The following is a 25173-nucleotide window of genomic DNA, read 5'->3' as shown; positions in this document are numbered from 1 at the left end:
TAAGAAAACTTGAGGTAGGTTTTTCTTCTCTGCTAAATGAGGCTTGAACCCCAAAAATTCCTAGGAGAACAGCAAGTGTTAATCTTTATTTTTTTTGGTCAACTTCCTTTATTGAAGTTGTCATGTGTTGCATTAAATATTTAAAAAACAGGAGTAAAAATATAACTTCTCATCAGGCCAGGGACTGGAATTCCAGACCTGACCTCTGGCTCACAGTTTTTAAATGTAGCTGCAATTCTTGTTCCTTTTCTCTGTGCTGTTAATGGTGATGCAAACTGAAGTAGTTTCAGCACTGTGGAACTATTTATCCTTTAATTGCTATTGAATTTCATTGTGAGTGACCCATTGATAGTAGTTTGCACGTTAAGTTTTGTTTTACAATTATTGTGTGTGCATTTGACTCTTCTGCATATCTGAAGAGGGCTATAAATATATCATTTCCATTTGAGACTGCAGGTTGACTGACAGTGGCTGCTCTGCTCTAGTCTTCAGTGATTGATGAATGCTGGGGTTGATGATTCCTTCATTCTCTTTGCTTCTGAATACCCCAGTGTGATGGGGAGCTTTCCTCTTTTTTTTCAGCACAGGTGCCATCAGGCCCTTAAACCTAAGGTAGCTTTTACAGTACTGCAAGAGAGATTTACTATCCTGCTGTTCCATCTTAGACACCCATCTCTGTATTTATAGTCAACAAATCTTTGCACATGGTGAACTGTCACTGGCTCACACCACAACATTGCTCTGTGCGAGACCATGGAGCAACAACAGCAACCAGAGTCTTAAATTCCCCCCAGAACAGCCTGGATGCTAAACCCTGGCTCTGCAGCATGGATCAGGAGAAATCTAGACCATGATTAGTGATAACAGACAATAAAGCTGTTTGCAGACAATCAGCAAGCAACACTGCCTTTGTACAATTAGCATTTTAGTTGTATTGTTAAACTAGGGAAAAAAGCAAGCAGTTAGGAAATGGACTTGTTAATAAGTTTTAATGATTACCTGTGGTGTTAGTAGCATGATTTAGTTAACAGCTCATGAATCCACAAAGAACTATTTAGCTTGCATCCTCCAACAGCTGTATTAAAACTTACACATACAATAATGACAGCTACATACCTGGCAGTACCATCCAATTGCTCTTTCCTTTTATAGAAGAGACATGCAGTGCAAGAAGGCAAGGAGAGAAGAATCACATCATAAATTAATAATATTTTTAAAATATAAATTGCTAATCTACTGCTAATACCTTATACTTCTTTTGTTCTGTGACCATAACTGACAGAAAAAGCAGAATAAAAGCTACATTTTCAGCTAGCTATAAAGAAAAAAAAAAAAAAAAAAAAAAAAAAAAAAAAAGTGATATAGATTCCTGAAACCACTCTGTGCTGCTTAGATTGGCAATCCAGTTTTTGGTAAGAAATAATCTCCTCTGCCCTCTCTCCCAGGGTCTTATTTGCAAAACACCTATTAAATTTCAGGTTGCATTTGAATCACAGAAAAAACCTACACAAAATGAGCAAGTTTGAGTCACAGTAATGAGTTCAGATTCCTTATGAATCTGAGAGTTATTCTCTAAAAAACCCTGCAGTCAAGAAATCCTGAAGAAATTACTCTGTAATGGAAAATGTGGGAATAGACAGAGACTGAAAAGAGATCAAGAAAAGGAAAAAAATGTACTGAGCCTTAATTAAACAAATCTGGTGTTAAGAGTTTTGTTTTTTTTTTTTGTAGACGTTTCCTTTTTGAAGCCCATGAAATTGATTCTAAAAATGTATTGTGACTAAAAGAAAGAAAGGGTGAGTATTTGTAATTTGCCCTTTGTGAATGCAGGAGTCTGAAACATTTCAAGTCAGTCTTGAGTGACAGCTGGAGCTTCAGTATCAGTGCAGTGAGCACAAGTACCCATGGAGACCTCTGAGTTGAATGGTAAATTAAGGGCACTTTTTCTCAAAATGAGGCACAACAGCAAGACCAGGAGGAACATTTAAAGCACTAACTTGGACGTAATGCCCATTATTATCAGCTGATAATCTGTAGCTAAAAGTCTTGGCTTTTCATAGGGCTATATAGGTGTTTTTAAAACAACATTTTAAAATATTAAGATCTAAATATGAGAAAGATGCCTGTTTGACAGGCAAGGAGAGTGAGGATCAATCTATTAGCCATACAGACATAAGCATACATTTTTTCTGAATATCTTTATGTATGGAATACTTTCACTGAAGTCAAAAGTGGTGACCTCAGAAAAGATTCCTCTTCTTTGGAAGAGTTTTCTGGAAACTGTCTGTTACCTAAAAAAGCCTCATTTATATATATATATATATATATATATATATATATATATATATATGTATATAAAGACTGTGTTCCCTGTCCTGACTGATACTTCACTTAAAATGATAATGGAGAGGTGGACAATGCACTTACCTGAAAAATGGGAATGATACAATTGATTCATAAAACCTCCAGGTAGCAACTAAATCAATCCTGTTGGGGTTAGTAGCATAGTATCTCCAGGCAGCCTAAATTATAAGGGAGAGGAAATAATTAGTGTTAGATGAAGTTATTTCCCAGCTGACTCTTTCAAAGAACGTAACAATGCACCTGAGTCACTATCTGGAAATTAATTACTAATCAGCCATACCAAATGAGTGCCACTATATGGAAAAGCTTTTGACACTGAATTTTAATCTTGAAGGGATGTTAAAGGAGACAGGACATGAAGAGACCCATTAACAGAACATGACATTACATTCGACTAAAATGGTTTTATTGTCCTGTTTGGTATGTCTAAAAGAACTTCAAGCACTGCTGGACTTGTTCAGTAATTCTGGACGTACTTAAGATAGTGTCCTGGGTTGTAAGATAAGCTTGTATACTTTTCCCATTTGCAGACCCTTATCTAAAAATGGGTCCTATGACTAAGGCTACGGTGTCTGTTATCAAGTTTGGCTTCTGGGTTAATTGGGTGAGGAATTCATGGATCTTTAATTTCCTCTGGAAGGCAGGTACATGGATTCATAGCTATCACACGTTAACTGTATGTTTTTGGGGTTACTTTAATAACGGTACCTACTGCGAGGAAATAGCACCTGGGCAAACTTTCTCTCAACCTTTTAACCATCTTTTTGGGTCTGTTCCACCAGTTCTCAAAAGGTTAAGATCCTTTATAAGTGCTAATGATACCATACAATGGGTGGTGTTGCTGATAGTCCTGTTATATTTAGCATTCAGAGATAAGGGAAGATTAACCTGGATAACTACCCTCACACCTACACCACAGACTCGAGATGCTGCTGCTCCAGAGCCTGACCCTGCCCCACAGCCCACCTCAGAAATGAACCGCCCAGATTGGGTGAGGGTTCTGGTTAAGGAGATACGAGAGATGCTGAAGGAGTGCATTTCCCCAGCTGGTGAGAAACCGGCCCTTTGCCTTGAGGAGGGACAGTCTAATAGTACAGCTGTGGAACCCACTAATGTTACAACTGTCCAGGTTCCAGCTGAACCACAAGGGCAGTCACGGTCAGCAGCAGTGGCCCCGGTAGAAACAAGGAAGTCTAAGGTGAAAGCAGAGCACCCTGCAGATAGGGACAGGAATGGAGGAACCTCACAACCCACAGGGGAGCCAGAGATTGCTATCATCACCGAGTCCCTGACGTACGAAAGTCTTCGCAATCTGCATAAAGACATTGTGCGACGAGGGCGTGAGGCTTATGCTACCTGGCTACTCCGGGTTTGGGATCTTATGGGTACAGGCGTGCAGCTGGACGGTGGTGAGGCAAGGAACTTGGGACTCTTGACCCAGGACTCGGGTATAAATCAGGTTTTTGTAAGGGAACCAGGGTCCCTTTCTCTCTGGGAGCGGCTCTTAATGAGTGTCAGGGAGAGGTTTATCCACAGAGAGAGAATGCAAGAGCACCATCATAGAATGCGCTGGAAGACCCTCGAGGAAGGGATCCAACAGCTGAGAGAAGTGGCAGTATTGGAGGTACTCTTTGGGAGGGATGGACGACACAATAATGACCCTGACAAGGTCAGGTGTACGGGACAAATGCTGTGGAGTCTGGCAAATCTTGGGCCATCTCAATACGCCACCTTCATTGCAACGATCAATGCTGACACCCACCGGGAGACAATAGGTTCTGTTGCCAACAAACTTAGGAATTATGAGAGTATGATTAATGGCCCAATGCAGGCTCATATCTCAGCTGTGATTAAGGAGTTTAAAGAGGAGATGAGGGAGGAGATAAAGAAGGTTAATACAGCACCCGTGAGAGTCACAGGCCCCAGAATCAGCACCCAACAATCCCCAGCTAGAGAGAGAGGGTACACCCCAAGGGCTAATCTGTGGTTCTTCCTGCGTGACCATGGGGAAGACATGGGGAGGTGGGATGGGAAACCCACCTCTGTCCTGGCAGCACGGGTCCGTCAACTCAAGGAGGGAAACTCTAACCGGGGGAGTTCCACCAAAATGAAGGTAGCCTCAACCTCCCGTAACCAAGCTTGTGGGTACGATCTGTCAGACCCCCTTGAAGGGACCTCTAGTATGTATGCCCAGGGAAGGAATGATAACCAGTGTTAGAGGGGCCCTGTCTCTAGCCAGGGAGAGGCACGGGAAAACCGGATCTTCTGGACAGTGTGGATCCGATGGCCTGGCACATCAGAGCCACAAAAATATGATGCTTTAGTTGATACTGGTGCACAGTGTACTCTGATACCATCGGGACAGGTGGGGGCAGAGCCTGTTTCCATTGCTGGTGTGACAGGGGGATCACAACAATTGACTCTGGTGGAAGCTGAGGTGAGCCTGACTGGGAAGGAGTGGAAGAAACACCCTATAGTGACTGGCCCAGATGCTCCGTGTATCCTAGGTATAGACTTCCTCCGGAACGGATATTACAAAGACCCAAAGGGACTCAGGTGGGCTTTTGGAATAGCCGCTGTAGAGGCAGAAGACATTAAGCAATTGAACACCTTGCCTGGACTGTCAGAAAACCCCTCTGCAGTAGGACTCCTAAGGGTGGAAGAACAACGCGTGCCAATTGCGACCTCGACAGTGCACCGCCGGCAGTATCGGACGGATCGAGATGCCGTGATCCCCATCCACAAAATGATTCGGGAGCTGGAGAGCCAAGGGGTGGTCAGCAAAACCCACTCACCCTTCAACAGCCCCATCTGGCCTGTGCGCAAATCTGACAAAGAATGGAGATTGACTGTGGACTATCGTGGCTTAAATGAAGTGACTCCACCGCTGAGCGCTGCTGTGCCGGACATGCTGGAACTCCAGTACGAGCTGGAGTCCAAGGCAGCAAAGTAGTATGCCACCATTGATATTGCTAATGCGTTTTTCTCCATTCCTCTGGCAGCAGAATGCAGGCCTCAGTTTGCTTTCACCTGGAGGGGCGTGCAGTACACCTGGAACCGACTGCCCCAAGGGTGGAAACACAGCCCCACCATCTGCCATGGACTGATCCAGGCTGCACTAGAAAAGGGTGAGGCTCCAGAACACCTGCAATACATTGATGACATCATTGTGTGGGGGAGCACAGCGGCAGAAGTGTTTGAGAAAGGTGAGAGGATCATCCAGATACTACTAGAAGCTGGCTTTGCCGTCAAGAAGAGCAAAGTCAAGGGACCTGCCCGAGAGATCCAGTTCCTGGGAGTGAAATGGCAAGATGGACGGCGCCAGATTCCCACTGAGGTCATCAACAAGATCACAGCTATGTCCCCACCAACCAGCAAAAAGGAAACACAAGCTTTCCTGGGTGCCATAGGTTTCTGAAGAATGCACATTCCTGAGTATAGCCAGATTGTGAGCCCTCTTTATCTGGTTACCCGAAAGAAGAATGATTTCCACTGGGGCCCTGAGCAGCAACAAGCCTTCACCCAGATCAAGCAGGAGATCGCTCATGCTGTAGCCCTTGGCCCAGTCAGAACGGGACCAGAGGTCAAGAATGTGCTCTACTCTGCAGCCGGGAACCATGGGTTGTCTTGGAGCCTTTGGCAGAAAGTGCCTGGGGAGACTCGAGGCCGACCACTGGGATTCTGGAGCCGAAGTTACAGAGGGTCTGAAGCCAACTACACTCCCACAGAGAAGGAAATCTTGGCTGCCTTTGAAGGAGTTCAAGCAGCCTCGGAAGTAATTGGCACAGAAACACAACTCCTCCTGGCACCCCGACTACCGGTGCTGGGGTGGATGTTTAAAGGAAAGGTTCCTACTACCCACCATGCCACTGACGCCACATAGAGCAAATGGATTGCCCTCATCACTCAACGCGCCCGTATTGGAAACCTGAATCGCCCTGGGATTTTGGAGATAATTACGAACTGGCCAGAAGGTGAAAACTTTGGTCTCACTGATGATGAAGAGCAGGTACAAGTGGCAAGGGCTGAAGAAACTCCACCATACAACCAACTACCAGCAGAGGAGACCTGCTACGCTCTTTTCACTGACGGTTCCTGTCGCATCGTAGGGATGAACCGGAAGTGGAAAGCAGCCGTATGGAGCCCCACACGCCAAGTTGCACAAGCTACCGAAGGAGAAGGTGGATCGAGCCAACTCGCTGAACTCAAGGCCGTTCAGCTGGCTCTGGACATTGCTGAAAGGGAAAAGTGGCCAAAGCTCTACCTTTATACTGATTCATGGATGGTAGCCAATGCTCTGTGGGGCTGGCTGGGAAGGTGGAGAAAGGCCAACTGGCAACGTAGAGGAAAGCCAATCTGGGCTGCTGATATATGGAAAGACATTGCCTCTCGGGTGGAAAAGCTGACGGTGAAAGTCCGTCATGTAGATGCCCATGTCCCCAAAAGTCAGGCTAATGAGGAGCACCGGAACAACGAGCAGGTAGATCAGGCAGCAAAAATAGAGGTGTCAAAGATAGACTTAGATTGGCACCATAAGGGGGAGTTGTTCCTGGCTCGATGGGCTCATGATGCCTCAGGTCATCAGGGCAGAGATGCCACCTACAAGTGGGCACGAGACCGAGGGGTGGATCTAACCATGGACAGTGTTTCCCAGGTTATCCATGACTGTGAGACGTGTGCTGCCATCAAACAGGCCAAGAGGGTGAAGCCCCTATGGTATGGTGGGCGGTGGTCCAAGTACAAGTATGGGGAGGCCTGGCAGATTGACTACATCACACTGCCCCAGACACGCCAAGGCAAGCGCTACGTGCTGACCATGGTAGAAGCCACCACTAGATGGCTGGAGACTTTCCCTGTACCTCATGCCACTGCCCGGAACACCATCTTAGGCTTGGAAAAACAAGTCCTGTGGAGACACGGCACCCCTGAAAGAATTGAGTCTGACAACGGCACCCATTTCAAGAACAGCCTTATCAACACCTGGGCCAGAGAACATGGTATCGAATGGATATATCATATTCCCTATCATGCTCCAGCTGCCGGCAAAGTTGAACGGTGCAACGGACTCCTTAAGACTACCCTGAAGGCACTCGGTGGGAGAACATTTAGAAACTGGGAAATTAACCTGGCAAAAGCAACCTGGATGGTCAACACCCGAGGGTCTGTCAATCGAGCTGGCCCTGCTCAGTCAGAACCCTTACACGCAGTAAATGGAGATAAGGTCCCTGTAGTACATATGAAAGGTATTTTAGGGAAAACTGTTTAGATTAATCCCACCTCAGGCAAAGACCAACCCATTCGTGGGATTGTCTTTGCTCAAGGACCTGGTTACACTTGGTGGGTAATGCAGGAAGATGGGGAGACCCGCTGTGTACCACAGGGAAACTTAGTCTTAAGAGAGAACTGGGTGTAAGATTTCATGGTGTGCAGATGGAAATAGAATAAGGGGTGGATAATGTCCTGGGTTGTAAGATAAGCTTGTATTCCATTTGCCATCTGTCGAAGGCGAACCGGTTGGACAGGTTTTTTGTTATCTCTCTCAGAGACAATGGTTTGTGTATACACCTTTGACTGATTCAATGAAAGGCTGAAAAAATGTAACGCTGTGAGGGGTCCCACCCAGAGGGGAGAAGCAGCGCTCTCGCTCTTCTTCGCGGGACTCCGAGAGAAGCAGCGCTCTCGCTCTTCTTCGCGGGACTCCGAGAGAAGCAGCTCTCTCGCTCTCTCTTCGCGGGATTCCGAAAGAAGCAGCTCTCCCTCTTCTTTGCGGGACTCCGAGAGAAGCAGCTCTCTCTCTCTCTTCGCGGGATTCCCGGGGAAAGCAGCTCTCTCTCTCGCTCTCTCTTCGGCGGCACCCGCAGCGAAGCAGCCGGCGCGCGCAGAGGCGACGGCAGCGGAGCTCAGAGGCAACCCCGGCGCAGAGGAAGACCGGCCCCCGCTGCCACCAGATCTTCAGAGGAAAATTATACCCTTCTAAAGATCACCACTTTAGCTGCAACTCATCAACTATTGCAAGGGAAAGCAATTGTCCCAGCAAAACCTGATACTGGCATTCCTCAGGTTCTAGACTTTTTCTTTCACTAGTTTTGTTTGTACCGATTGCATTTTCCTTTTTAAATTGTTGTCTAGTTTTCTCCTAGTAAAGAATTGTTACTCCCACTCCCATATCTTTGCCTGAGAGCCTTTTAATTTAAAGATCCTCGTAATTCAGAGGGAGGGGGGTTTGCCGTTCTCCATTGCACAGGAGGCTTTGCCCTCTTTCACAGACTCCTGTCTTGTCTAACCAAGACAGATAGTTTGTCTCCTAATGTATCATCAGAAGAAATTTTGCTGAGCAATTTTCTATTTCAGCATTTAGTTCAATTTAAAATTCTCCAAAAAAATTCCCCAACCTAAAACCCACTAGCTAAATAAGCTACTTGATCAATGGAGATACTTTAGTTTAAAACTAAATTCCATCAAATCCCACTCACAACTCATGCCTGCAGCCCCCTCTGTTTGCTGAAGTGCGTTTTTAATGAGAACAGCCATGAATTTTAATGCCATTCAGCCTGTTTCTCCCGAGGACTGATTTGATCCTCAGCACCAATGCTTCCATTTGTTATACTTTCTCTGTCCCTCTGTGAAAATGCTGTCATTTACTTAACTGCTATCGGGATGTGCTCCATACCTAGTAAGAATAAATAATTTCAAATTTGTCAGAACACAGACTAATGATTTTAAGCTTAATATCCTGAATTCATAGCAAAGGCCATAACTGATGTTCAAGTGTGGTAAGCACTCTCTTCCCACTGAATTTTTGGATCACCCAGTGACAACAGAGGATACAGGGTGTGTTTTCATTTTTAAAACCTGCATATACCATTTATGTTATTTGCCTCGATTGAAATTTTCACTGTGTATTGTGTTACTTCTATGGCTGTTTTCACATCAGTAACAACATAACTGTTTGCACAGAAAAGCATTTTCTGAAGGGAACTGAAGAAAAAAATCTGTATTTTGTAAAGAATGTGTTTTCAACAGCTTGTTTCCTGTGATTTTGTGGCAGTGATGCAGAAGCCAGTTGGTTTACAGAAGCTAGCAGATGAGATCCTTTCTTGGAAAGACACTGTTCTTCTGAAAGATATTCTGGGAGTTGAAAAATTCCTCAAAACTGCAGAGGCCTCTGGATTATCCAGCTCAGTGTGAAAAACTGACAAACAAAAGTTCTTACCTCCTGCAATGGGGAGTGGGAATTTGGGCAGGGGAGGAGTGGTGGCCCTTGCTCACATGATGCAGCAGCATGCACAACACTTTTTCAAGGAAGAGGAAAGTGGCTGCAAACCTGAATGAGCTCAGCTGCTGGCTTTCTTCTTTTCTCAAAATGTTTTTGGCGATGCTGCTCCTGGACCTTCAGAGCCAGCCCTGACCCCAAAATGCCCTGAAAGCAGAGAGTGATGCAAGATTTTAGACATTGCTTACTCAGAACAAAAGGGATTAATGATGAGAGGATGCAGGTCTGTGGGTGGAGATGGAGATGGCTACATGGAGTCTTTGTGCAGTTCCCATGCCTTTCCTGCTGCTCCACTCATGGGACAGGAGGTTGCCATGATCCTCTCAAGGACTGCAGGCCACACCAAATAATTTAAAGGTCCTCAATTGTTGGAACTCAAAATGTCTCTCAGACATTTTTAGAGGTTCCAGGCCTTGGTCAGAAGCATTTTAGACCCTGACAGGCAGCTGGAAACAGCTGTGATTTTGAGTTTGAGCCATGGAATGAGTTACCAACTTTGGAGGTGAAACAATCAGTCACAAAGGGTTAGATAGTATAGTAAAAGTAGTTACAAAACAGAGGGGAATTTTTTTTAGTATTATACAGGGGGGTTTTAACTTTGTACATGGGGGTCAGACGTTCTAAAATGGAGGAAAATGGGCTGATCCTGTTCTTCCTCCTTCTTCTTCCTTGCCTCCATGTTCTTGGTGATGCTGGCACTCACAGATTGGTTTAGAGTAGAAAAGCACTTTGTAATATAGGTAGAAGGTATTGGGGGAAAATTATAAACATGTAATCTGTAATATATCATATAGAAGATAGCAGCAGCCCTGGGCTGGGGGAGAGAAGAAGAAGACAGCAGACAGAGAGGATGTCAGGGTGTGTGTGTGCCTCTGCCCGGGCCACTGACCAAGCAGCTGCAGCCCGAGAAGACAATCTGTTAGATAACTCACAATAAACTGCCTTGAGACTGAACAGCAAAAGCCTGCGCAATTTTTCTTTGGAAGCACGGCTTGGAGGAGAAACTTCACCACCACATGAGACCCCAGAGCAAGCCTGGGGTTCCCACACTCAATAGGCTTCTTGAATGTCTACTGCCTTTCCAAGCTGGTAGTGTCCAGGTGCTGTGTTACTTTCCATTTTCACTGAAACTTGGCTTGCATGATACAAGGGCTCTGCTAGACCATGCTTTGGATCTGACAGTGCAGGACTTGTCATCCTCTGTGAAATTCTTGCCAAGTCTGGATCTAGAGGAAAAATACCCTAAAACCTGGGACTGAGGCAGTTTCTGTTGATATTCAGCCTGGCTCAGTCAGATTTAGTCTCACTCTTATCTGAGGACATTGCAGACAAAGGAAATAAAGGGCTGGATAAGATGGGTCAATTCTAATTATTACAACAGTGGACCCCAAGTTCTTTGAAAATATGTTTTGTGGGGGTTATGCTAATGCCAGTAATACCATGTGCCAGTGTACAGTCTCATTAACTGCCTTGTGGTTTCCCAGATGTTCACTTGCTGGTTTAATTTTGTCCTGTGCCAACTAGCACTGTCAGACAATGGCCACATAGTGATTCCAGGAGTATTGGGGTAACATATCATTCCCAATAGGCTCTGTGCAAAGTTGGGAAGAAACAAGTTCCATTTACTGATACAGACCCACTCAAATCTCTGGAGTACTTCTTTCAAAGGGATTTGGTTCCACTGTTGATTTTATTAACTTTACCTTCTTTTTGCAAGTGCACAGCCCTGGGCTGTGTCTAACAGAGGAGGGAAGGTACTTACTGCAGGAAGAGCAAAGAAGGACACTCCAATGAGAGAGAACGTGGCTGCAATCAGCCGCCCCTCCCATGTTTTAGGGGTTTTGTCACCGTATCCAATCGTAGCTAGGGTAATCTGTGGGCACAAAAACCAGGTCTGATGTAAGAAAAACAAAGGCTACAGCTCTGTGTAAATGTCACCATAAAAGCTGTGAAACTCACTTAGCCCTGAGGGTGCTCATGCACAGCTTGGTGAAATAGGATCTTCAGGATGGGTCAACCAATTTTTTGGTGACATCATAATCCCAAGGCACTACATGGAGAATGGCTTTAGTTTCAAATCAGCTCCCTCTTTCAGATGCATTTTCTGCAAGTGAACTCCACATAAATCTCCTGCCCACCATCAGTACACAGTCAAGAATGGGATTTTCCAGTTAACAGCTTGCAGACCTTTAACAACCTAGTCAGAACTAGCTCTACCTGAAGTCCTGGTCTTTTAAAGCAAAGATGTCTGTGTGGAAACCTTCTCCTTTCTGGCACAATTGTTAATTTCCAACTGTGTACATTTTCTCACCACTGAGACTCTACCTAAATGTCCTGGATATAAAAGGACATGGAAACATCCAGGTGTTCTAGGCAACACTTAGTACCTTTTGACTAATAATGGGGGAAGGGGAGTATCTTATATTTATGCGTGAACTACATTGAATAAAAATATTCTGCTGAATTTAAGTCACAGCATGACTTAGACTTCCTTAACTATCAGTAACAAAGCAATTCTGGAATGGCAGGAATATCTGTGATTGAATGAGTAGTGGTGCAAACCAACACTCCTCTTTTAATCAGAAGAGACAAGAACAGATGCATCAAAAATCCCTCTTGTTCAGCATCCTTCTACCAATGGCATTCCCTGATCTTTGGGGAATGCATGTAAGACATGAGAATTGATATGTAAACCTTTCCAGAAATATTTTTTTACTTCCTCCATCTGAACCCAGAGACATCTTCAGTCACTGGCTCCATAAGAACCAAACCTGCCACGTGTGTCTTCCTCAACTGCCCAAATGTTTGGTGCTCTTTGACAGCCCAACCCACCCATCCACTGGGCAGCTCTGGCTCTGCCATTTCCTGAGGAAAGCAGCTCTCACTACAGGACACTGCTGGCATGAGAGCTCAGTCTCCTATGGTGCAGTGACACCTGAAGAGATGCTCCTCTAAAAGAGCTTTCCCAGCCACCAGGAACACAGATTGATTTCTGAAGGAGGTTTAAACACCTAAGGGCCTTTTTCTGAAAATCAACCTGAAAATCAACAGAGTTGTAGGTTCTGTTAGTTGGTTGTAGGGGCACCAACCAATTGGTTGGTAATGTTTTAATGTAATGTGACTTTCACGCAAATATAGTAGCACTTGCACTGTAATCCCTAAAACTTTATCTCTTCTTGGATATGAAGTTTTCAAGAAGGGTATGAGGTATTTTTGGAATCACTTACCAGCCCCCACCACAGTGCATCTGCATAGGTTTCAAACTCCTCTTTCATCTCCACCCCATTAGCATCTTTTTCAGGAACATCTTTTTCAACCAAATAAACAAGAAATGAGGATAAGATGAGTGTCAGGAACCCAATGTACCAAGCAGTGATGAGTTCCTGCAAAATAAAAAAATGAACATGAAGGGGCTGAAAAGAGCCTCAATAGCCACAGTGGCAGAGTAAACACCAGGAGAGAGAAGCACAGAGAGTAACAGCAGAGCTGCCACTGCTGGCTTTGGTCACACCCGTGACCAGTCCAGCTTAGCACTTATTGGGAAATAATGCAGAGATTTACAAGAATTGGCTCTTACACAGAATCTTCCTTAGGATCAGCCTGGAGGAATCTGCAGCTGTGGCTCTGCATTAAGCTGGGCTTAGCTGCTCCATGGCACAGGGAGCTGCAGGGCTCTGACCCTGACCTTGACTCTTTCCTTTCCTTCTGCCACTGGGCTTGGTCAGTCTTGGCAAGGAAATCAACAGCCCTGCCCTCTCCCTGCCTCCAGAGAGTCAAGGCTGCAGGATGCACTTCCATCTCTTCAGCCATATCAAAGCTGATCCCATCATGAATGAGGTTTTCAAAATTAATTCATGAAATAAGAACAGAACTTGAAAGTATTCTGTGTGCAAACAAACCCCAAATTTGCTGTTTTAAAGAGAATGACTAAAGTGGAGTGCCCCACTGAGGTGGGGCATTTAGCAACCCAAATAAAAATCCCAAAATCCCAGCAATATCTGAAATAAGGCAGAAACTTTTTTTAAGGTCTTCAGAGGTCAAAAAAATCAATATTCCAATACATTTTTATCATTCATATTAGTCATTCATCCAATTCAATTAACAGTATTGAGACAAAAAAAAAAAAGGAAAAAAGTTGTAGCTGATAACTGTGTAATTGAATCTTGAGACAAGTGAAAAACTTCCTTAGCTAATTTCTGGTGTGCAGTCAGAGAAGAAAATTGTTAGCAAAATTGTCTCCAGTAAAGCAAAGTTCTCACAGCCCCCTCTAACCTCCCTCAGCCAGCTGAGGTCTAAAAAGTGCATGCTGGGGAACCAAACAAGTAGTATTTTAAAGCAATCCCACACGATGAATCTTTTAACAATTTCTAAACAATGTTTTTGTTACATAGACTTTTTCCATTATCTGCTTCCTGAGAAACATTTTTGACATAAGTGTTTATCTGCCACCTGTCTTGTAGCAAGTTTATATGAGGAAGAAGCAGAAATTCATAACAAATGAAGCATGGTGGGCATCCCCATTAGTCCCTACACAGAAGCAAAATCTAAACATGCTATGCCAGCTGGCATTTTAACTTTCCAAACCCCCCTGAAATGTCAGGAATGTCATTCATGGGTAAAAAAATCCAGTATGTTGTGGAGTATATGCAATTTTTCTACATCCTGTGCAGATGAGAAATATCATCTAGAGGACTTTTGGAGAGAAAGTTTTTAACTTGTAATAATGTTTTGTGAAAATGCAAGAACACAAATACCTGTCTGGTGCAAGACAGGGTGTGTATGATTACAGCATCAAGTTAGACCAAGCAAAGATGACTTTAAAAAGTTTTGCCTGTCTGGGCTCCCTCTGTGTCCATCTCTGTATTGTCTGACCTAAGATAAAAAGAAAAACTTTACCAGTAGGTCCCTTGAAAACTATATTTCTGTGCATATTTCTCAGGGTAATCAGCCTCTTTCCATCCCTTCAGAGGCCTGCTCCATCTGTTGATCAGACAAGTCTGAGAAGCCACTACAAATATTGCAGCTTCCCAAATTTTTCTTTTTTGTCAAGGATTTCAGCACCTTTCACTATAAAAGGGATGTCCCTGCTTCCATGCACAGTAAAGGCAAAATTCACATTGTAGCATGTTGGAATGAAATGGTCTCACATCCTAGCACCACTACTGAGCACAGAAAGATAAAACAAAGGGGCAGAAATGGTTCAGAGAATAGAAAAGGGAATAAAGCTGAAAGAACAAAACTGTATTTTGAACTGCTAAACATAACCCCAAGGCACTGTTGTACCTGTGCATCCCCTCTCTTTCCTTTAAATCTTTCTCCCCAAGGCCCCTCTGAGCCCTGCAAGCTCCTCGCTTACTTTGCTGTGTGCACAAATAGCTGATCCTAAAAGTTTCCAGGTGCCGCCCCGCCTGTCCATGCGCAGCATCCGCAGGATCTGGAGGAAGCGGAGGCTTCTCAGAGACGTTGCCAGAACATTGCCCTGGTTCCCAACAGCCACCACTGGCACCGAAGCAATCAGCACAAAGATATCTGCAAGGCAAAAAGAACAAACCCTGCCAACAAAAGTGGCCCCATCACCTGCTTCTTAATCCCATCTGGTTGTGCTGCAGATTTCCCTAGGCGAGTTTTGAAGCTGCCTGAAAATGCCTTCTCTTGCCAATTAATCAGATATCTGCAGCTGCCACACATCAGCATCAGGCACAGAACCTCCTGGAAAGCCTTGGGATCTATTTACAGATCAATGCAGTGGACCTGAGACACTGAGCTCGCTTAGGGATGCATGGAAACAGTGTCCAAATGCTGTCAGAAAATCAGCCTTAACCTCATCTGTACCACTGGAATACCACAGTGAACAGGTCAGCAGATGGGAAATTCAGGTTTGATGGTACACTTATTATTTTATTCGTTTGGCTGAGTTTTCTTACTAAAATCTTGAAGTCAGTACTACTATTTTTTTGTAAGTGCTCACAGGAGCAATTTGCTGTTAACTGAAGAGGTTTGAAATGTGAATAAATTCATTTTTTTCCTTTCTTTTCCTTGTTTCCCCCTTCTTTTTGATCCTTTATTCACATACAAGAAGAAAGTGGTACCAAACAGCTTCAAACATTCTCTGGGCATTTAGTCTTTGAATTGTCTTTATATTCTCTTTCCACCCAAAAAGACTGGATTTCAGATTTATTCACTTCCAATCACTCTCAAACTTGTACCAGTGACAAATGAGAGATGATTTTAATAAATCCAGGATATCTTCAGTTTTTTACTCAGATATCAATGAAGATTCATACTCAGAAGTGAGATGGCACTGCTACTGAGAAGGAATGAGACAGTATAAATCCCACTTGCTCACGTCTGCTGCCTTCACAAACCTACTAGAAGCATCTGTATAGCAGTAGCACTCAAATGAACATTATTAAATTGAGGATAGCACAGATGCACAATGCAAATTTGTCACAATTGTATTTATCACTTAGCTCCATGAGATAAAGAAAAGGAGAGAGAGGAAAGAGAGGTTTGTATTCATGCAGCACCATGGTTCCCAGAGTGTTATGTGCTATAAAAATAAAGAAAAAACCACAATGTTTGGCCTGAAGAGAATTGAAACAAGTGAGGGTATCCTAAAATCAGTGAGTGAATGGGCATGACTGGTGTTCAGGTCAGAGTGAGCTCCTAAATGTTGGCTGGCTGGTTTGTGGATATAATGAGTAGATGCAGGAGGGTATTCAAACACGAATAATGAGTAATTTTATGGATAATTATAGGTAGTGCCTTCCAAGCCTGAAAGACAACATGGGTGAATTCACAAAGATATTTGTTTGTAAATACAGACCAATAATACAATTGTAAAAAACCCCCACAAATATGAAAGAGAGCTGGGGAAGATGGTACAGACTTGGGTTCTCAAGTGGTTTGAAACTGAAGGCAGAGAGAACCTTCCTGAGGATGAGCTTAAGAAAAGTGCAATGGGGCTTAGGACAAGGAAAATGTATTTGAAGAGCAGAAGGATTAATTTTTTTTTTCTCACTGACTAGGTAGCCAAGTGTGTCTTAATTAGAAGTTATTGCTGGCTACTTCAGATAATTGCACCAAGCGGGACACAGGTCCTGACATAAAGAGCAGATCTGATTTCAGTGCTCTTTGCATTGCCAATCACCAGTTCTTTGACATCCCCCAAACTGGCTTAAAAGGAAAAAGGACATTAATGAGGCAGACAGTAGTAGAGAGCATGTGCCTACCCAGCATGCACAAAGGCTTCCTGGCAAATTTGAGTCTCCCCCTCCATCCTTTGTAGCGACAGCAGCAGCCAGCAGCCCAGATTCTTAAGGCAAACTCTGCTCCAAAGATGAAAATGGCAAAAGTTTCCTGTATCAAGACACAAATGAAATTGTTAGTCTCACAATGAGTTTTGCAGTAATTCTGGACAAAAGGATACAGCTGAAGGAAACAGATGAGGTACAAGTGTTAGGATATGTGTAAGAGAGAGGAAAAGAGTGGAGGAGAATCGAGATTGATGACAGAGGCAAGGCAAAGTGGGGGCATAGTTTTCCAGTCTGCTAAGTACCATGCAGGAAGGATTTGCCCCTGCTGTTGGGTAAAAATGAAGTGCTTACCCTGCCTTAATGGAAGGACAATTACTTCACAGAAAGACCTCCTGCTCCACACAAAATGAGCAGATGTATGTGAGGGGTGACTGCAAAGTCCCCAAGGCACTCTGTACCCACCCCCAGGGTCACCCACCAGCAGCTGATGCAGCCATAATGTCCAGACAGGGCAGGATACAGGATACTCATATGGCCATGAGTTTAAAGCAGTGATAAAGACATATATAAGACAAATTTAAGGCATATATTGTTCCCTTAAATTTCTGGTGGATGAAAGAAGGGATTTTCCACCTTGCTCCAGTACCTTTCTAAGCATGGGGAGGGCATGGGGAGCAAAGAGCTTCTCTGAGGTGCTCAGGAAGGTGGGGTGCCAAAGGCAGCCTGGGGTACACAGTTGCTTTTCCTCTCTGTGAATTGCTGGCAAGAGGAAAAATGGGACTTTTCCTCATGCTCATTACCCACAGCTTCTAAAAGCTGCTGAGAGCCACATAAAAACAAGCACAGGAGGAGGAAAGATAACCTCAGGCTTTTTCAAATGTGAAAGATGGGCCTAAGTAGGGTTACAGAAACCAAAACCAAGTTTCTCATTCCCTGAGGAATGGAGGTGTTTTCATACAGGCACTTTTTGAGAAAGAACATGCAAGGGGAATTCACCTTTCATTCCTTTTGGCATTTAGATCTTGCTTGAATCTGTATGTCTCTGGAGGTACAAGGGGAAATGGAAATTGAAATCCTGGAACTAATTTTGGTGTGCAGTTTCTCTAGGGTTACTTTAAACAAGGCCAGATTAAGCGAGACATTATGCCCTGTATTTTGTGATAGCTGTGGGAGCAAAGGAAGTTCATTTTTAGGGTCATTTTCACAAAATGCTGAATTTGCAATTTTATATTTAATGAGGGTTTTTTCCTATTTTTTAATTCTTCTGCTAAATGGGAAGCCTTGCTGAAATAAAATCTTGAGCATGAACTTCAGCATTTATAGAACAAGCAATCTGGAATTTGTTTGCTGTGAATACATTTTCTCTCAAAGGCACTGCCTACAGCAATTTCAGTTACACTGCTATTGGACACAAGCATGAGTCCAACTTTGATGACCTACTAGGATTAGTAGAATGATTCAAAACTGTTGAAAGATTCCTCCAAAAAACATTTTTCAAGTGTGCTTAGGTCTGGCATGATCAATAGGAAATTTCCTGATAATCTGATGGAAGGACTGTTAGACAAATGCTGAAAAACCAATATTTAAAAGCCTCAGGCTAGAGTCTTTCCTCTCATTTTCTTTTTGCTCAGGAACCTCACTTATTTTTTGCTCAGTTGGTGTTGACAATGTACTGGGAACTCTCCAATATGTAAGTGTACAGTCACTGCTCCAGGAGCAGGAGCAGAATCCTCTCTGCAGGCACAGCTGGGAGCAAGTTTCCATTTCCATCCCTGCTGATGGGGCTGATTTAAATTAAATGGACCTTACCAGGATGATGCAGCAGCCACAGTTTACTTACCAGCAAGAGGAGCCAGTCTCCAGAAACTGTTTCATACTCCTTGAAAGTTGTCAGGACTGCTAAGATCAAACACCCCAAGACAATCAGAAACCTGAAATGAAATAAAAAGCACAGAATTTTTAATCTTCTCTATATTTGCACTGGAGATATTGCCTATAAAACCACGAGTAGAGACCTCCATGGGATGGCTGCTGCCTGTTGGTGAGAATGAGGTGGGTTCTTATGGAGAAGTTTTCAGCCAGGTTGGAGCAGGGGGAGCTGGCAGTCATGGCAAGACCCAGAGTCAGAATGTTCCTGGGACAGACATGCTTTAATCAACTCACATTCTTCAAGGGTGAGATGGGTGATAGTTCATTTTGGGAAGGGGTTGTGTGATATGCAGAGGGCTGTGTTGCTCAGGGGGTCTGTTCCAAGCTGTGTGCTGCCCAGAATGGCACTGCAGTTACAGGGCAATGGATCTCCCTGGCACATCCTGAGGCCTGGGAAACAGTAAACATTCACTGCAAGGCAGCACTGGGACAAACCCTCCCTTAAGAATTGCATTGCATATCTTTTTTTTTTTCTTTTTTTCTCTTTTTGCACTCATTTCTATGCAGATGAAAAGACCAAGAGGTTTGAAAGAGTAAGAAGAGAGGATTAATTTCTGTTCTCCAGTAAACAAAGTGTGTGATAAATCATTGCCCCTTTTATTTTCTGTCTGTGAGGCTCCAGAACACAGAGATTTTACTAAAAATTTAACTCCCACTGCTGGCAAATCCAATTCAGTCTAATTGATCTGCTTTGCAAAACTATTCCCAACATCAAGCTATTCAAAATCTTTTTTAGAAGTGATTACTGTAAAGCAAAGGGGAAAATTCATATTCTGGTACTCCATGTACCCAGATCACAGGCATTTTAATGTGTTTCCAAAACTTGACCCACAGGAACAGAGGGGCAGGTGGCCATGGAAATATTTTGAGTTTAATGAAAAAATTAGAAAGATGTCTTTGTAAAAGCTCTGGATTCCCTGCTTTCATAGCTAGGGTACATCAAAGATATCATAGGCATTAGGTACTGAAATTATCCAGGGAAAAAAGCCTGTGAAGAATCAAGCTGTGTTTATGTGTACTACCTGCTTTGAATTTCAATATGGATCCTGTAGTGTGATTTCATCTCTTGCTGAGAAAAACTCCACTTTGTTTCACTGGGTGAAATGAGCAGAGCCAGAGCCTGCAGAGGAGGCAGTGACAAGGGAGCTCAGCTCAGCAGCATGAAAACCTTGGGTTTTCCTTTCCTTCATGTCTGAGAAAACCTAGGGCTAAAGAATGGTGTTCTGAGAATGTGCAAATTATTTGCAGCTGGAGTGAAAGGACAGAGGTGAGCTCTAGACAGCTCCTGCTGGTTTTTGGGGGGAGTTTCCTCCAAGCAGAGCTCACTAGCACTTTACAAGCAAGGAAAAGACAACAGTGAAACACTTCATAGCAAATCCTGAAGGATTACTTTGCTGTAGCTTCTCTGAAATTCACTGTTCTTATGCCAGGAAAATCTCAGATCAGCCATTTTGAGCAAAGTTAGAACAGAAGTAAATGTGTTTGCTCATGCTAAATAATTTTGGATTTCTTTGGCAAGTTTCACCTTTCCCCACTCCCACCACTCCCCAGTCCTGCTCTAGAGCATGGGCTATGTAGGTGGTAGGAAAGAGACCAAAAAGTGTCTTTTGCCATCTACCTATATCTGTACTGCTGCTACTCAAGACATTTGGTGGTTCACTTAGCAATTTTGTGGTGCTCCTGCCATGCCCTGGAGCTTTGTCACACCATATCTTCTTGTCCCCTCCATGCAGTTATAAAGCCAGTGGCTCCCTGGTTTCCCAAGGCCCATGATCCAGCTATCCTGAACCTCCAAGAGCAAACTGGTGAAAACTAAGCAAAACCAACATGATCCCTTTGATTAACTATAAGCCACCTATGCTCTGCCACACTACACTCTGCCTTTAGAGTGGTACCAACACCAACATCCCATTTAGAGCCTTGAGCAGCTGCTGCTTGGTACTTTCCATTACAGCCACTTCTTTGTACCATGTGAAAATTCAGTCACCCATCAGCTCATAAGTGTCATTTTAATGATTTAATGAGAGGTGAAACACACTGAGAGCAGTCCAAGGAAATTACATCATCGCATTACATCACGGGCTACTTAAACTAAAGGCATGAAATCACGATGTCATTTTAAAAAACACCGCTGTCAATTAAAGATGATGTACAGAATTTTGTCCAAAAGGAAGACAGAAGATAAGTTAGTAGTGAAATCATCCTTTTTTTGCCTGGAAATGCCTGCGGTTTTACCACTAGAGGGTACCGGTGCTCCGCAGAGCGAGGGGTTACCGATCCCTCTTTTCGAAAGACTCAAAGCAGGGGATGCTCAGGTGATCGCAACCACGCATTTGATACAAGGAAAAGGGTGATGAATTTGGTCAATAAAAATCCCAGATGTTGACACCAAGGGACAACTGCTCAGTGCTGCTGGGGGTGCTGCTTGTTCAATCCCTCCGTGTGGCACACGCTGCAAGTCCCAGCTCCAAGTGAGAGCCCATCCATGAGAACAACAGGTCATGCAGGACAAAACAGCCACGAAAAGTTGTTATGATTAATCTTGAGGGCAAATCTGAGAGGAGATCGTGGCCTGGAGCCTCCAAGGCAAGAAGGGCATGAAAGCACCCCAGAGGTGCCATTGCTGAGTGGGACCTGCAGTGCCCAAACCCCGGAGCCACAGAGCCTGGCTCTGGGCTCCTTCCTGCAGGACTCTGGGGTATGGAGGGATGGAAAACCCGTGTTAATACCCATAACCACAACCCACCTCGGAAGGGCCTGCTTTCCTCCTGCTGAACCTTATCTGAAGGGTAAACACCGACTGCAAACACCCACAAGTTAATCAGCTCACATCTCAGCAATCCTCCTCAGCCTCTGCAATAATTATCACTGCAGCTCAGAGCACGCCATCAATTTTAATCTGCACTGATGCTATGCAGCCCAGCCTCTTCTGGCCCGGATCTTGATGGGTTTGAAGCCTGCAAGCCTCCCTGTGTCCTCTTTCTATGGAAGATGTCACTCAGATTCCACCCTTCTCACATCAATCCCCCTCGTTCTGCAAAGATGATAAGAAAGTTCATTTTCCCCTTGCTGTATTGTGGGCACACCAGTGACCATATGGTGGCCATGCAAACATAAAGAGAGTTGGCAACAGGACAAGTAGCCTGAGTGTACACTGCCTAATTTCATTTTATAGAGGCAGCAGTGTGGGCTGAGTGGTTGAGTCTGGCTCTAAAATTGTAACAGGAAAATCACAGGGTAAGAAACTGCTGAAATCACAGAGGATGAGCAGGAGGAAGACTGCCACTGACCTGGGAATCAAGGAACAGAAGGGGAGAAAATCTGAAATTTACTCACAGTTATAATGATTCATGGGACATAGAGCACTAAGGGTTGGAAGAAAGAAATAGGGTGAAAATCAAGGTTTTAAATGAAAACTCTGTCCTATTAAGTCAAGGCTTCCTATTAAACTGTGTTTCAGCAGGTGGCAGTCCAGACTTCAAGAAGGTATATCACATATACCAAATGAGGATCTGAATGTGTTCTTCAGCTTTTTAGAATCATCCTTGCCATTATTTTACATATTTTTTCACAGCACATTACATGGTTCCTATTTGCAGCATTATGCCTTAAAAATCTGATTAGTTTGTTGTATGCATAATTTCCAGACCACCAAATGGCAGTGCTTGTTTGTTACTGTCACAAATAACATATTATTCAGGTCAATATATTTTCTTAGTTTTAGAAATTACATATTTAATACTCATAGTTTCTAACTGCACTATTTTGTTGTGCTAAAAAGAGTTTGTTTTTTTTTTTTTTAAATCTTTCCCCAGAAAAGAAGAAGTAATTTACAACTATGCATGATCATTAATCTAATGTTTTTTTTCTGAACATCACAGACTGTTTTGTTTGGTAAGTTTTTACTTATTTTGCTATTCTTTGGGTTCTTTTTTTCTATATCTGTTTTCATTTGAAGCCAATAGAACACAGATCTAGATGAGAACCTTTATGAGTTTTATATATATATACCTGCTCATCACATTTCTTTCACAATCCCTTCCTTACAAAATTGTAGGAACAGATCCTGTAGAAATTTGCCTGTAATCTATTCCAAAATAGCTTTCCTATGAAGTTGTTTTGAGGACCAGATCTGCCATAGGCAGGCCAAACTACATTTGCATTTGATATCATTTTGACAAATTTTTGTGCTGTGGGACAAAATGCTAAGCCTCAGTGAGGTTTAGTCAATAGAATGTGCTTCTGTGAACAGCTCAGGCTGATTTAAAGCAAGTAGCTCAAGCTGGGCAGGAGCACCTAGAGAGGATATTTCTTCTCTTTAAAGGTAAGGACAGACTGATGCTGAGCTCCTATGGAGAGGTTTACTGCGCAGATCAGCTGAATGCCACCCCTTATGTTTACCCCTGGTTTGGATATAATTATAAACACCACCTCTTCATAATGTTTATGTATTTTTGCTACTGAAATTAGCCAGCCAGCCACAGCAGTTCTGCTTTGTCTGAAATTCCTTGCTGTAAATTTAGGTATCACATCTACATGTGGTCAAGGATCCTGGTTACAAAATTATAATCCAGTTTTTGGCTAAGAAAGCCTCTAGCCTCTAACTAAAAAGTTACTAGTAAGAAATCACCCCAGTCCAAGAGTGCACAGATTTCTTTTTCTCTCTCATCTTCAATACCACTTCTTGTAAGACATTGGGACTTTTCTGTACACAAATATTCTTATGAATCTTAGATTTTTTTCGGCTGTGCTTCGTTTGGTATTTTATTTTCTTCCCTTAAAGCTTGTGCACTGGTTTCATTATGCTCTGCCACCTGGTAAATGCTAATGGAATTCTCTAAGATTGTGATATGTAAGGAAAATCTGACAGTGTTCTGCTAAATTTTTGGTTTAGGGTATCCAAAGCAATATGGTTCTAAACCATGATTCCCACACAGTTTCCCAAATTTCATATTGGAAAAACCTTATTTTCTTCAGCTATTGGCTTTTACCCATAAGGATTAAAAATGCATCTTTTCTCACATTTTTTTCAGTTGCTCTATATTCCTACCCACCATCTTTTTCTCTTCTTCCAAACTTCATTTTTCACAGAACATCTGCAGTATCTTGCACTGATCGCTTTATGGTTGCTAATGAGAAACTTGAGTCAGGGTTTTTAACACTAAAAAAAATGACATTACCAAATATTTGAGAACAGCTCCTCAGAGAGAAGGGAATGCATGCCTGATTTCCACAGACACTGGAATATTCACTGTTTAATATTTAGATTCCTGAATCTCTGCACTTCCCAGCAATAGGCCAGGGACCAGTATTGAGATAAGGGTGAAGAAAAAATCCAAACATTTTGTGAGGCTACAAAAGGGATGGGGATGCATGAAAAAGCACTGAGAAACTTAGTGGAGGTCTTGGAAGAGAAGAGAAAAAGCAACAAGTCCTGCAGAAAGGATTTCCCTGAGTGCACACCCACAGATCCACGTAAAAATCCCTGTCCCAGTGCCATGGTACAGCAAGGACAGGGTAGAAATGCCACGCTCAGTTAGCTGCATTGCATTCTTGCTCTGCTGCCATGGCAGAGACAGAAAAAGTCCTTCACATGATGCTGAGGGAAACCCTAGGAAGTAAAGAAAGATCCCCAAAAGAGCCCTGGTCTAACTGGCATACAGGCTGACCTGGCAGGTGATGAGGTGTAGCTAGAATGACACTCGTCCATTGGTGACAGAAGTGACAGACATTGTCCCTGGCACAGCAGGAAGCTGAGGCAGAAAAGCCCAGACCCTTACTCATGCCAGGTTTTTGATGACCTTGGGCTCTCATTTGCAGGAATGCCTCTGAATGGGCTTCACTGCTGTTTCCACGAGTCTGGAAAGCTTTTAAAATCAAGACCTGGGAGGGGAAATGTGTGTTTCACAGTAGGGTATTTAGGGTGCAAAAGAACAGTTTTTATATCAGATGGTTCCTCTTTCCTCTCCTCCATGTACTAGCCAAACCTTGCCAAAGCTCCCTTGTCTTGCTTTTTCAGGCCCAGTCCTAAAACCCTTTTTTCCTGAGCCCTGTTGACCACCATTGCCCTCCCTCTTTCTCAGGGGGTCTGGCGTGCTGGCACATTTTGCATCAGCAGTGTCAGACAGCACAGTTACCATCAATCTGCATTTTCTGTCAGAAGAATGGCCTGACACATTTCCCAGGTTTGCTGATATGAGACTGCAACACAGCCCAGAGCACATTTCCCTGCCTGTTTTTCCTCAGCTTAGAAGACAAGAGTCATATACCAAGATCCTACTTCCCTCCTGGGACAAGTGTTAAAAGTGCTCCAAAATTCCTGGCACATGTAAGTTACTGGGAGAGACCAGG

At 43.5% G+C, this 25173-nt stretch overlaps 1 protein-coding gene across 2 annotated transcripts in view; it reads right to left on the bottom strand.

Annotated features, from left to right (window-relative positions):
- KCNQ3 (potassium voltage-gated channel subfamily Q member 3) overlaps window positions 1–25173 on the bottom strand; it is a 197437-nt gene that overhangs the window by 24161 nt on the left and 148103 nt on the right. For both annotated transcript variants that reach the window (XM_031504106.1, XM_021542366.2), the window contains exons 2-9: window positions 18734–18824; window positions 16870–16996; window positions 14994–15166; window positions 12865–13020; window positions 11400–11510; window positions 9689–9784; window positions 2428–2522; window positions 1117–1143 (exon numbers count right to left, since the gene is read on the bottom strand). In XM_031504106.1, the coding sequence (XP_031359966.1) occupies window positions 1117–1143; window positions 2428–2522; window positions 9689–9784; window positions 11400–11510; window positions 12865–13020; window positions 14994–15166; window positions 16870–16996; window positions 18734–18824 (876 nt within the window). The remainder of the gene's footprint in view (window positions 1–1116; window positions 1144–2427; window positions 2523–9688; window positions 9785–11399; window positions 11511–12864; window positions 13021–14993; window positions 15167–16869; window positions 16997–18733; window positions 18825–25173) is intronic.

This window comes from Lonchura striata, chromosome 1, assembly GCF_046129695.1.
Source record: "Lonchura striata isolate bLonStr1 chromosome 1, bLonStr1.mat, whole genome shotgun sequence".
Taxonomy (NCBI): Eukaryota; Metazoa; Chordata; class Aves; order Passeriformes; family Estrildidae; genus Lonchura; species Lonchura striata.
Note: the sequence above shows the minus strand (reverse complement) of the source record. Positions and strands in the feature narration are given on the sequence as shown.